The sequence below is a fragment of the Loxodonta africana genome, chromosome 5, assembly GCF_030014295.1.
Source record: "Loxodonta africana isolate mLoxAfr1 chromosome 5, mLoxAfr1.hap2, whole genome shotgun sequence".
Lineage (NCBI taxonomy): Eukaryota > Metazoa > Chordata > Mammalia > Proboscidea > Elephantidae > Loxodonta > Loxodonta africana.
In genome coordinates, this window is record NC_087346.1 from 115,540,144 (window position 1) to 115,554,078 (window position 13,935).

Here is a 13,935-nt window from a genome sequence, read left to right on the forward strand (position 1 = left end):
TACATCTATTTTTTTCAATGAACTAAGAAGCAGGGTCATCAGCTGAAGAACAAAGCATGAGGCTATGGAAAGTGTGGGAAGAGAGGAAAAGGTATGCAAAAGTTATCTCACGGAGTGGAAGAGTGCATGTATGAAGAAGTTTAACAAGACTCAGGTAATATTAAGTGTCTATTCATTCTTTATAGCCATATAATAAAGACAGATCAATTAGAATAACTGTGAAATCTTCTTTGAGGGCTGAATTCCTGGGTACAGGCAGAGAGGTGGCAGTCTGAAGGTTTAACTAGGGTTAGGAGTAGGAAAGAGGACAAATAAAATTAAGGATGTATGTTGTTGTCATTGTTAGGTGCTACTGAGTTAATTCTGACTCACAGCAACCCTATATAAAACAGAACGAAACATTGCCCAGTCCTTCGCCATCCTCATAATCGTTGTTAAGCTTGAACCCATTGTTGCAGCCACTGTGTCAATCCATCTTGTTGAGAGTCTTCCTCTTTTCACTGACCCTATATTTTACCAAGCATGGTGTCCTTCTCCAGGGACTGATCCCTCCTGATAACATATCCAAAGTATGTGTGTATGAGAGAGCTAAATCTTGCTAAAAATAAGAAAATCTTCTACATCTTTATCTATATACTTACAGTTTATAACAGTTATAAGAACTCATATTCTAATTTTTTTAATTTCAAGAAAATTAGGTAAAAGCAACTAGATCATAATTCAGTAAATTACAATATCCTCAAGAACATCTTGGATTAGGACCACAAATATGCTAGAATTTCACAATGAACTGACACTGGGATTTTGTTGTGTAACACACACACATTATTACAAAGATATCCTTACCTTGGTATTTCCCAGGAAGTCTCTGTATTCTCTTAATATTTTTTCATTTCTAAATAGTCCTACAAAAAAAGAATTACAAAACAAGTTTACCTCATACACATTCTTATCAGTCACATTTTAGATTGACATAATCATTCTCTTTAAGATTATGTTAAATATGCTGTACTAGCTACCAGCAAAAACAGCAAGTTGTTGTAAGAATTCTAGATTTGCAATAAGGTAAAGGGAGTCTGAGGAAATTCTCCTGCCTAAGACATACGAATTATTTAAGTCCAAGAAAGAACCAATCCTTCATACTTTAGCCCAAAATTTAAAAATATAAGAAAAAATTTTCTATTATTGTGCTTTATCAAATTTTTGTACTTTTAGTATTTCTTTGTGTACAAAGCTATTCACAGTATCATTAATTTGATAGCAAAAAACTAAAAACAAACTATGAAGTAAGGATTAAATAAACCATGGTATATGTAAAAATATGGAATATTACAAAAGGAATGAAAAAATGTCTATTTACTACTATGAAATGCTCTCTAGGACCTACAGTCAAGAGAAAAAGGCAAGGTGCAGGAAAGCAGGTATAGTATGCTTTATCAATGAAAGGAGAATTAATGAACGTGTATGTTTATTCCTTGTTTTTTAAAAATTAAGGGGGAAAAAAAAACTAATTTAAAAAGTTACCTATGGGAGAGGAAGGGAATAGGATGAAGAAGACAGGGATAGGAGGTGGACTTCCCTGAAGTATCTTGTTCTGGATATATATGTTTTACACAATTGTGAAATAAAAATAAATCAAAATTATTTCTAAAAATGAAAACAAACCTAACATTCTACCTATTTGATGGCTTATCTATACAAAAAGGAGTTTCAAGTGACTCCAAAACACAGAAATTTGACCATACATCCATAAGTAGATACATACTAATGACAAAAAGAATGAAGAAATCTTAAATTATATTGATGGCAATAATACTCATATGTTATTTTGAAATTACACTGTATTCTGTGTGTATGTCTCTATATACCATAGAATAAAACAAATACATAATTATGATAATGAATTAGGAAATAAGATTTTCAGTGTAAGACAAAACAGATACAACAAAGATGTCCACTTAGAAGTTTCCCCACCTCATCATAAAAAAAACAAAACCAAACCCATTGCCATCGAGTTGATTCCGACTCATAGTGACCCTATAGCACAGAGCAGAACTACTCCATAGAGTTTCCAAGGAGTGTCTGATGGATTCAACCGCTGACCTTTTGGTTAGCTGCTGTAGCTCTTAACCACTACTCCACCAGAGTTTCCCCCCTCATCATATGAGGGAGATAGATACTGCTACCTTTAAGCCTTGGTCCTGAGAAGAACCAAGTAACATAGTTAAGAATCCAGAATCCTCTCAATATTTATACCCCAGGGTTTCCAAATTTACACTATCCTATCAGGAGCCCTGATGGCTTACTGGTTGAGAGTTCAGCTGCTAACCAAAAGGTCTGCAGTTTGAAACCACCAGCAACTCCCTGGAAACCCTATGAGGCGGTTCTACTCTGTCCTATATAGTCACTATGAGTGGGATCGACTCGACAGCAACGGGTTTGGTTTTTTATAAATCAAGTTACTAGTTATTCCTTCAAAAGCACAAAAACATATAAAGTGAGGTAATTCCTAATCAGACTATTGAGTAGGGGCTGAAAAACTTTTCTGGAAAGAACCAGACAGTAAATGCTTTGGTTGTGCAGGCCAAGAGACAACATAGAGAATATTATCTAAGTAAATAAATAAGAAGACTGGAAACAAATTTCCACAAATTTTTTACTGACAAAATAAAAAATAAAATTACAATTTCTTGGTAATATAGGTCCACTAAGGAAAAAGATGGCATTCTTTTTTTTTTTTTGAGGGGTGGAGGGGATAATATTACACGTCGTCGTGGATTCAAAGTTAGGGTTTTCCATCATCAAAATCAACTGCAAACACTCAAATGTTAATAATGATCTAGAATGATATATTACATATTTCATATTTGAAATTTTCTTTTCATATAGATAGGTACTGCCACATACTAGTATCAATCCATGAGCATCTGAGTTTAGTTGAGCATACTCCTTGCTTGGAAGGCATGGATGTTGTTGCTGTTGGTAGGTGCCACCTAGTCAGTTTTGACTCATAGCGATCCTATGTACAATGGATGAAATGCTGCCATCCTCATGATCCTTGTGATGCTTGAGTCAATTGTTACAACCACTGTGTTAACCCATCTAGTTGAGGGTCCCCCCCTTTTTTTTTTGGTAACCTTCTACTATACCAAGCATGATGTCTTTCTCCAGGGACTGGTGTCTCGGGACATGTCCAAAATATGTGAGACGTAGTCTTACAATCCTTGCTTCTAAGGAGCGTTCTGGCTGTACTTCTTCCAAGACAGATTTGTTTGTTCTTTTGGCAGTCCATGGTATATTCAATATTCTTCGCCAACACCATAATTCAAAGGCATCGATTCGTCTTTGGTCTTCCTTAGTCATTGTCCAGCTTTCAAAAGCATATGAGGCAGCTGAAAACACCAGGGCTTGGGTGAGGTGTACCTTAGTTTCTAGAAGTGACATCTTGGCTTTTTAACACTTTAAAGAGGTCTTTTGCAGCAGATTTGCCCAGTACAACATGTCGTTTGATTTCCTGACTGCTGCTTCTATGGGTGTTGATTGTGGATGCAAGTAAAATGAAATCCTTGACAACGTCAATATTTTTTCCATGTATCATGTTGCTTATTGGTCCAGTCGTGAGGATTTTTGTTTCTTTTATGTTAAGGTATAATCCACAGTGAAGGCTGTGGTCTTTGATCTTCATCAGTAAGTACTTCAGGACCTCCTGGCTTTCTGAATGCAATGCTGCATCATCTGCATACTGCAGATTAATGAGTCTTCCTCCAATCCTGATGCCCTATTCTTCTTCATATAGTCCAGCTTCTCAAATTATTTGCTTCGCATACAGACCGAATAGGTATGGCGAAAGGATACAACTCTGACACACACCTTCCTTGACTTTAAACCATGCAGTATCCCCTTGTTCTGTTTGAACGGCTGCCTCTTGGTCTATGTACAGGTTCCTCATAAGCACAATTAAGTGTTCTGGAATTCCCATTCTTCACAATGCTATCCGTAATTTGTTATGATCCGCACAGTCAATAAGACACAGATAAACATCTTTCTTGTATTCTCTGCTTTCAGCCAAGATCCATCTGACATCAGCAATGATATCCCTTGTTCCACATCCTCTTCTGAATCTGGCTTGAATTTCTGGCAGTTTCCTGTCAATGTAGTCCTACAACCGCTTTTGAATGATCTTCCCCAAAATTTTACTTGCTTGTGAAATTAATGATACTGTTTGATAATTTCTTCATCCCGTTGGATCACATTTTTTTTGGAACTGGTACAAATACATATCTCTTCCAGTCAGTTGGCTCGTAACTATCTTCCAAATTTATTGCCATAGATGAGTAAGCACCTCCAGCGCTGCATTCGTTTGTTGAAACATCTCAGTTGGTATTCCGTCAATTCCCGGAGCCTTGTTTTTCGCCATTCCCTTCAGCTCAGCTTGGACCTCTTCTTTCCGTACCATCGATTCTCGATCATATGCTACCTTCTGAAATGATTGAATTTCGACCAATTCTTTTTGGTACAGTGACTTTATGTATTCTTTCCATCTTCTTTTGATGCTTCCTGCGTAGTTCAATACTTTACCTACAGAATCCTTCAGTATTGCAACTTGAGGCTTGAATGTTTTTCTTCAGTTCTTTCAACTTGAGAAATGCCAAGCGTGTTCTTCCCTTTTGGTTTTCTAACTCCAGATCTTTGCACATTCCACTATAATACTTTTGTTTTCTCGAGCTGTCCGATGAAATTTTCTGTTTACTTCTTTCACTTCATCATTTCTTCATTTCGTTTTAGTTATTCCACATTCAAGGGCGAGTTTCAGAGTCTCTTCTGACATCCATTTAGGTCTTTTCTTTCTTTCCTGTCTTTTTAATGACCTCTTGTTTTCTTCATGTATCATGTCCTTGACATTATCCCACAACTCATCTGATCTTCGGTCATTAGAGTTCAATGTGTTAAATCTATTCTTGAGATGGCCCCTAAATGCAGGTGGGATATACTCAAGGTCATATTTTGGCTCTCATGGACTTGTTCTAATTTTCTTCAACTTCAACTTGCAACAGAGCAACTGATGGTCTATTCCACAGTCACCCCTTGGCCTTGTTCTGACTGATGATATTGAGCTTTTCCATCTTCTCTTTCCACAGATGTAGTCCATTTGATTCCTGTGTATGCCACCTGGCTAGGTCCATCTGTATAGTCGCTATTTATGTTGTTAAAAGGTATCTGCAACAAGTAAGTTGTTGGTCTTGCAAAATTCTATCATGCGATCTTTGGCATCATTTCTATCACCAAGGCCATATTTTCCAACTACTGGTCCTTCTTTGTTTCCAACTTTTGCATTTCAATTACCAGTAATTATCAATGCACCCCGATTGCATGTTTGATCAATTTCAGACTACAGAAGTTGGTAAAAATCTTCATTTCTTCATCTCTGGCATTAGTGGTTGGTGTATAAGTTTGAATAATAGTCGCATCAACTGGTCTTCCTTGTAGGTATATGGATATTATCCCATCCCTCAGCTGAGCTTCTAGACTCAGACTAGGAAGAAGGACCTGGCAGTATACTTCTGAAAAAATTAGCTAGTGAAAACCTTATGAATAGCAGCAGAAGGCATGTACAGAATTCTATTAAATTCTTCTCTTGATATTTGCCTTTTACAATTTCATTACGTTGTAGACTAATCCCTTCTAATTGATGGTTAGGTGAAAGCTCCTCTATTATACAATTAATAGACTGTGAAACATGTAAATTTCCTCTGTAATTGCATCCAAGTCCAAAAAACCTGTTAGAACTGTAGTTTCACAGTGGAATATATATCTGACTGCAAACTTGTGTGGGAATAGAGATGCTTCTTCCTGCTTTAATTTTTACCACTATGATAAGTATATAAATGAGACTGACATTACTTGTGATTCAAACATTACTGTTGTTGAAATGACTCTACTGCAAATAAGTTTCACATTTAAAGACTGTTTTGCTTTGCAATTTTCCATTTAACTCATTAAGAAACCTTATCAAATCTACAGCAAAAGTCAATTTCTAATCCCATTTGGTGTTCAATAATAATAGTTGATAGATGGATCTTCTCATTTACAAAAATTTCAACTTTGGCCCTAAGCACAAAAAATTATAATAAAACTTAGTCACTGGTAAGCCACTGAACTGCTGCATCTTAAGGCAAGTAAGAATATTCAGCTTCTATTTCTGACAAAAATTCATAGAACTGCGACAGTTAAGTCGCTGAGAATAAAGTTCACTGTTGACACCACTGGTTCAATGTTAAGTATTTTCTGCAAAGAATCTGCTGATGACAGGTATTTTCCACAAAATATCTGCTGATGAATAATATAAGTAATCAATGGATTTCAACATCTTATATTTTCACAACTTCGTAAATTTGTCCAACTAAATCTTTTTCTGCACCACACGTATTTTTACTATCATGAGCTGTAACACATCTCAGCAGATTCTACTCCAGATTTAAAGAATTAATATTTTCTCAACTTCTCTGAAAATACTGTCATATGTGGCCATTCCACATTATTGTTAGGTGCTGTCAAGTCGGTTCCGAATCATAGCGACCCCATGCACAACAGAACGAAACACTGCCCAGTCCTGTGCCATCCTTACAATCGTTATGCTTGAGCTCATCATTGCAGCCACTGTGTCAATCCACCTTGCTGAGGGTCTTCTTTTTTCTGCTGACCCTGTACTTTGCCAAGCATGACGTCCTTCTCCAGGGACTGATTCCTCCTGACAACATGTCCAAAGTATGTAAGATGCAGTCTCGCCACCCTTGTTTCTAAGGAGCATTCTGGTTGTACTTCTTCCAAGACAGATTTGTTTGTTCTTTTGGCAGTCCATTGTATATTCTATATTCTTTGCCAACACCACAACTCAAAAGCGTCAATTCTTCTTCTGTCTTCCTTATTCACTGTCCAGCTTTCACATGCATATAATGGGACTGAAAATATTATGGCTTGGATCAGGTACACCTCAGTCTTCAAGGTGATATCTTTGGTTTTCAACACTTTAAGGGGGTCCTTTGCAGCAGATTTACCCAATGCAATGCATCTTTTGATTTCTTGACTGCTGCTTCCATGGCTGTTGACTGTGGGTCCAAGTAAAATGAAATCCTTGACAAGTTCAATCTTTTCTCCATTTATCATGATGTTGCTCACTGGTCCAGTTGTGAGGATTTTCGTTTTCTTTATGCTGAGGTGCAATCTATACTGAAGGCTGTGGTCTTTGAGCTTCTTTAGTAAGTGCTTCAAGTCTTTTTCACTTTTAGCAAGCAAGGTTGTGTCCTCTGCATAATGCAGGTTATTAATGAGTCTTCCTCCAACCCTGATGCCCCATTCTTCTTCATATAGTCCAGCTTCTCAGATTATTTGCTCAGCATACAGACTGGATAGGAATGGTGAAAGGATACAGGCTGACACATACTTTTCCTGACTTTAAACCATGCAGTATCTCCTTGTTGTGTCTGAACAACTGCCTCTTGATCTATGTAAAGGTTCCAAATGAGCACAATTAAGTGTTCTGGAATTCCCATTCTTCGCAATGTTATCCATAATTTGTTATGATTCACACAGTCGAATGTCTTTGCATAGTCAATAAAACAAAGGTAAACATCCTTCTGGAATTCTCTGCTTTCGGCCAGGATCCATCTGACATCAACAATGATATCCCTGGTTCCACGTCTGAATACCAGTGGCGTAGCTTCCAGCATCACAGCAACACGCAAGCCCCCACAGTACGACAAACTGACAGACATGTGGGGGGACTATTCTATGCAAACTATTTATAGAGGGTAAATCTTAGCACTGGCTCCTTGCATAAATAACAACTAAGCAGTATTGGTAACAGCTGTCATCTCAACAAGAGCCCAGGACAACCACTCAAAATCATTTGCCTAGTTTTCGAATTGACAGTAGACGTTGCTCCCAATATCCCCAACTCTTCGTACAATTATTCTTGCCTAAAGATTTTTTTTTTTTTTTTTTTAAAGACTACTAGTCCTGGACACAATTCTTCACTTGCTCTAATCAAACACAATTTAATTAACTCACCATGGGAAAACAGCTTTCCTTGCTTGCCTAACAAATGAGCCACTCAGAAACTGCAACTCTGGCTGCAGATTCAATTTTATTTTTGTGAAGAAGTTCTGCTGTGATGAGATATTCAGTTTTAAATTTTCTATTTTTTCTGACAACTTTTCTGTGAGGTAGAAGTATTATTGTGATTTCTTAGTCTAGTAATATCAACAAATATTGTATTCTTTTAACTCAGCTATAGTGTCACTGGGGCCCTGGTGGTGTAGTGGTCAAGAGCCTGGCTGCTAACCAAAAGGTCAGCAGTTTGAATCTACCAGGCAGTCCTTGGAAACCCTATGGGGCAGTTCTACTGTGTCCTATAGGGTCGCTATGAGTCAGGATAGACTCAACAGCAACGGGCTTGGGTTTTTTGGGGTACAGGGTCATCGCATAGTAAATACAGTACTTTGCCGTCCAATTCAATAACAAAATAATCCATGCTCAACTGTACCTTAAAAGCACAAAACTAGACATCTAATTTTCTTATTCTGACACAACGAGTACACACTAATATTAAAAATTAAATAAGACATGGTGGTGCAGAGATACTCATGGCACCAAAATACTGTTGAGTTTTAACTGTTACTACAATATGTAGTACACTGAGCAGCAGTGCGAAGTGATGGCAGCACAACATAGGGTCTCTATTGGAAACAATATGCTGTTGGTAGTAAGAAAGCAGCTATAGACAATACAAATTGTTTTACTTAATGAGCCTGGCTGTGCTCCAATAACATTTACGGACACTGAAATTTAAATGTCATATAATTTCCACGTGTCTCAAAACATTAATCTTCTTTTGATGTTTTTCAACCATTTAAAAACGTAAAAACCACCGATGACTCGTAGGCAGCAAGCCAGGTTTGGTCCATAGTTTGCCAATCCCAGCTACTGAAGATGGATTCCACAGCACCAAGAAAAGTTTAGTAACAGCCAGGGACATAGTTGCTATAAGCAATCCAGGAAGGCCACACCATTAAGATCGGTTAGAAAAAGGTCCAGAACTAAAACAAAAGGACACAGAATCCACAGACACTGATTCTGATGTAGAATGCCAAATGGCCCTTTATGCCCTCTTTACCAAGGGCCTTGAAACAAAAATAGTTAAAATGACGAGAAGAATCAGGATAGGCTGGAAGTTAATTCATTTTGGAAGAACTATAAAAAATTGCAATACTGTCAGGAAACCAAGAGAAGATTAAAGAAAAGGAAAAACTACACCACTGAAGATAGGCAATTAAGATATGAAGGCTTCCAAAGGCAATATAAGTCAAAATGTATTAACTCCCCAAACCCTAAGCAAGTTCAGTTCCTCTCTAATAGTGATAAAAATCAATGTTACTATTATAAGGAATAGGAACACTAGAAAACAAAATGTTCCATCAAATTTAAAAGGGAATCACAGAAACTATACTCCTTTGAGAAACCTAAGGGTGCTCAATTACATCCTTCTGTCATTTACCTGATTAAAAAAAAAGTCAACCTGTCAAAAAAAATGTGTAAATTTTCATAGACATCAACACCTCTATTTCCACTTCGGAAACCCTACTGGTATAGTGGTTTAGAGCTATGACTGCTAACCAAAAGATCGGTGGTTTGAATCTACCAGGCACTCTTTGGAAACTCTATGAGGCAGTTCTACTCTGTCCTATAGGGTCATTATGAGTCAGAATCGACTCCTCGGCAACTGGTTTGATTTTTACTTTCACTTTAATCCTGTCCCATTACCATATCAATTCACCAGAGTAAAAGAACTATAATTGCTACAGTAGTATCTAATTTCCCAATCAAATATGCTCTATTAGAACAACACCTGATGGTATCCTGTATTACCTATAAAGAAAGCCAATGGAAGACATTAACTAGTGATAACAAGATTCCTGGGGGACCCTAATTCCAATATCTATTTCTTCCATTGAACATGGCTATTTCGTTGCAGTGGATTTATCTGCAGCACTCTTTAGGCTATCTGTGGATAAAGGCAGTTAACAGCTGTTTGCTTCTTCTGAAAGATGCCAAAATCCCTCCGATACTAGGGTTCACTGATTCTCCTTCATACTTTTCAAAATGCCTAAATGATAACTTAATGGACTTAGATTATGCAATAAGGTCTATACTTGCTCAATATGTAGATAATTTACTATTATATATTTCAGGCCTGTAAGAATCTCAAATATACTCCTTATACCTTCTAACCAGATTAGCTAGAAAGGGATATAACACTTTGTTTTGCCAAGGAATGACTCATTAATCAAGAAATGAATCATCAACAGAAGTTCACCTACTTTCCTTGCCAGAATTAAAACTATACCAGAACATCCTACACCTTCAGCCAAGGGAGGAATATTAAGACCAACAGGCTACTACAGGTGGTGGATATCTAGCTTTTCTAAAGCAGCTCAATCATCACAACTATCTGAACTAAGTAAAGCAGATATCGTGGTATGAAATGAAATATTTACAGATGAAATGATATCTGGAATTGGTTTCAAAATAATCCAGTAAGGGGAAGTTAGTAGGGAGTTGTTAGATGAAATAAAGTTGGCTATGTGTTGACAACTGTATAGCTGGATGATAGGTATTTGAGGGATTATTATACTTTGCTCCCTACTTCTAAATAGGTTTAAAGTTTCCCTACTAAAATGGAGGAAAACAACAACAAAAAAAGGTGAAAACAGAATGCAAGAAAATATTTAGACACATAAAAGTGTTAATATCCACAAAAAGTCATGAAAATCAATTTTAAAAGGACAACCTAACAGAAGAGTGAGCAAAAGATGTAAACATTATTACAGAATAGGAAAACTAATAAACATATTAAAAGATAATCAGCCAACAAATCGGATAATTTAGAAATGGACAAATTCCTAGACACATACAAACTTTGTACATTGTCTCAAGACGAAATAGAAGATCTCAACAGACCCAAAACAAGCGAACAGATTGAATAAGTGATCAAAAACCCCTCAACAAAGAAAAGTCCCGGACAAGAAGGCTTCACTGGAGAATTCTACCAGTCCTTCCTAAACTTAAAAAAAAAAAAAAAAGGCAGGGCCGAGGACCGCTTCCTAACTCATTACCCTGATCCCAAGGCCAGACAAAGAATAGAAAACTACAAACCAGTATCCCTAAGAATATAGACACAAAAATCTTCAACAAAATACTAGCAAATCAAAACCAAAAGCATAGTAAAAAAAATCACGCACCATGATCAAGTGGGATTTACTGCAGGAATGGAAGGATGGTTCAACATTAGAAAATCAATCAAGGTAACACACCACATTAATAGAACAAAGTACCACATGATCATCTCAACCAATGCAGAAAAGGCATTTGACAAAATCAAATACCCTTTCATGATAAAAATACTCAACAAGCTAGAAATAGAAGGGACTTTCCTCAATATGAAAAAAGGCATTTATGAAAATCAGTTCACATCATATTCAACGGAAAAAGACTGACGGCTTTCTCCTTGAGATCAGGAAAAAGACAAGGATGGCTGCTCTCACCACTGCGATTCAATAATATACTGGAAGTTCCACCTACAGCAATTTGGCAAGAAAAGAAATAAAAGATATCCAAATTAGGAAGGAGAAAGTAAAACTACCCCTTTTCACTGATGACATGATCCTATATATAGAAAATCCCAAAGAATCCAAAAGAAAGCAAGCAGAGCTAATAAATGAATTTGGCAAAGTGGCAGGATATAAGGTCAACTCACAAAAATCAGCTGAGTTTTTATAAAATAGCAATGAACAATCTGAACAGAAAATTAAGAAAACAATTCCATTTATCACAGCATCTAAAAGAAAAAAATACCTAGGAATAAATTTAACCAAGGGAGGTGTAGCACTTGTACACTGAAAACTATAAAACACTGCTGAAAGAAATTAAAAACACCTAAATAAATGGAAGGATATTACATGTTTATGGATTGGAAGACTTAATACTTTTAAGCTGTCAATACTATCAAAGGAATCTACAGAGTCAACCCAATAACCATCAAAATTCCAATGCCTTCTTTGCAGAAATAGAGAAGCCAATACTCAAATTTATATAGAACACAAGAAGCCCTCAATAGCCAAAGCAACCTCGAAAAAGAAAAATGAAATAGGAACAGTCACACTTCCTGATTTCAAAATACACTATAAAGCTACAGTAATTAAAACACTCTGGTGCTGGTATAATGATAGACACACGGACCTAGAGAACAGAACTGAAGAGTTCAGAAACAAACCAATACACCTATGATCAACTGATTTTCGACGAGGATGCTAAGTCTATTCAGTGGAGAAAGCATAATAAATAAATAAATAAATGCTATTGGAACAAATGGAATTCCACAAGCAAAAGAATGAAGCTGGACCCATATCTCACACCATATACAAAAATTAACTCAAAATGAATCAACAACCTAAATGTAAGAACTAAAACCATAAAACTCTTAGAACAAAACACAGGATCTAGATTTGACAATGGATTCTTAAATATCACACCAAAAACATGAGTGACAAAAGGCAAGAAAAATAAATTGGACTTCATGAAAATTAAGCACTTCTGTGCATCAAAGGACTTTATCAACAAACCGAAGAGACAATCTACAGAATGAGAGAAAATATTCTGGAAGTATATATCAGATAAGAGCTTATTATCCAAAACATATATACAAAGAAGTCCTACAAGTTAAGAACAAAAAGACAAACAACTCAAGTCAAAAAATGGGCAAAGGACCTGAAAAGGCGTTTCACCAAAGAAGATATACAAATGGCCAACAAGCACATGAAAAGACGCTCAATGTCATTAGTGAAATGCAAATCAAAAACCATGATCAGATACCACGTCATCCCCACTAGAATGCTATCATCAGACAAATAGAAAACAACAGGTGTTGGCAAGGAAGTGAAGAAACTGGAACACTCATCCATTGATGACAAGATTGTAAAATGGTGCAACCGCTATGGAAAACAGCTTGGAGGTTCCTCAAAAAGCTAACCATAGAATTTCCATGACCCAAGAATTCCACCTCTAGGTATATAACCAAAAGAAGATAAAGTAGGAATGCAAACAGATCCTTGTACACCCATGTTCATTACAGCATTATTCACAGCAGCCAAAAGGTGGAAACAACCTAAATGTCTACCAACTGATAAATGGATAAACAAAATGTGGTATATACCACAGAATATTATTCAGTCATAAAGTTCTGATACATGCTACAGCATGGATGAACCTTGAAAAATTTATGGTGAGTGAAATAAGTCAATCACAAAAGGCCAAATATCACATTATCCCACTAATATTAAGTTATCTAGAATAGGCAGATGTATAGAAACCAGAGTATATTAGTGGTAACCAGGAGCACGAGGATGAAGGGGGACTCACTGCTTAGGAGATGCTGAACTTCTGTTAAGGATAATGGAAAAAACTGGAAATGGATAATGGTGATGCTCGCACATCAACTGATATCAAAGATACGTAAGAAATGTTTGTTATATATATTTTTACAATAAAACAAACAAAAATAATCATCCTCAATTATAATCAGAGAAATTCAAAATTAAACCAGGTATCATCTGTTGTTCATTAAATACAAAAAAAAGTTAAAACATTAATATCCATCATTGGCAAGAGTAGGAAGAAACAAACTCTCATACGCTGTAAGTGTAAACTGGTACCATATTGCCTTTGGAGAATAATTTTTTAGAATCTATCAAATTTTAAAATGCCCATGTCATATGACCCTGAAATTTTACTATTAACACTCTTACATGTGTTCACAAAAATAGTTTCACATGTTAAAAAAAAAATACAAGGTTGTTCACAGAAGTATTCTATGTAGTAGAG

The 13,935-nt window shown here is 36.3% G+C and overlaps 1 protein-coding gene across 5 annotated transcripts in view; it reads right to left on the reverse strand.

Moving 5' to 3' along the window:
• Positions 1–13,935, reverse strand: part of SLC30A9 (solute carrier family 30 member 9) — a 96,800-nt gene that overhangs the window by 48,724 nt on the left and 34,141 nt on the right. For all 5 annotated transcript variants that reach the window (XM_064285873.1, XM_003411319.4, XM_064285872.1 and 2 more), the window contains one exon: positions 847–905. In XM_064285873.1, coding sequence (XP_064141943.1) covers positions 847–905 — 59 coding nt within the window. The remainder of the gene's footprint in view (positions 1–846; positions 906–13,935) is intronic.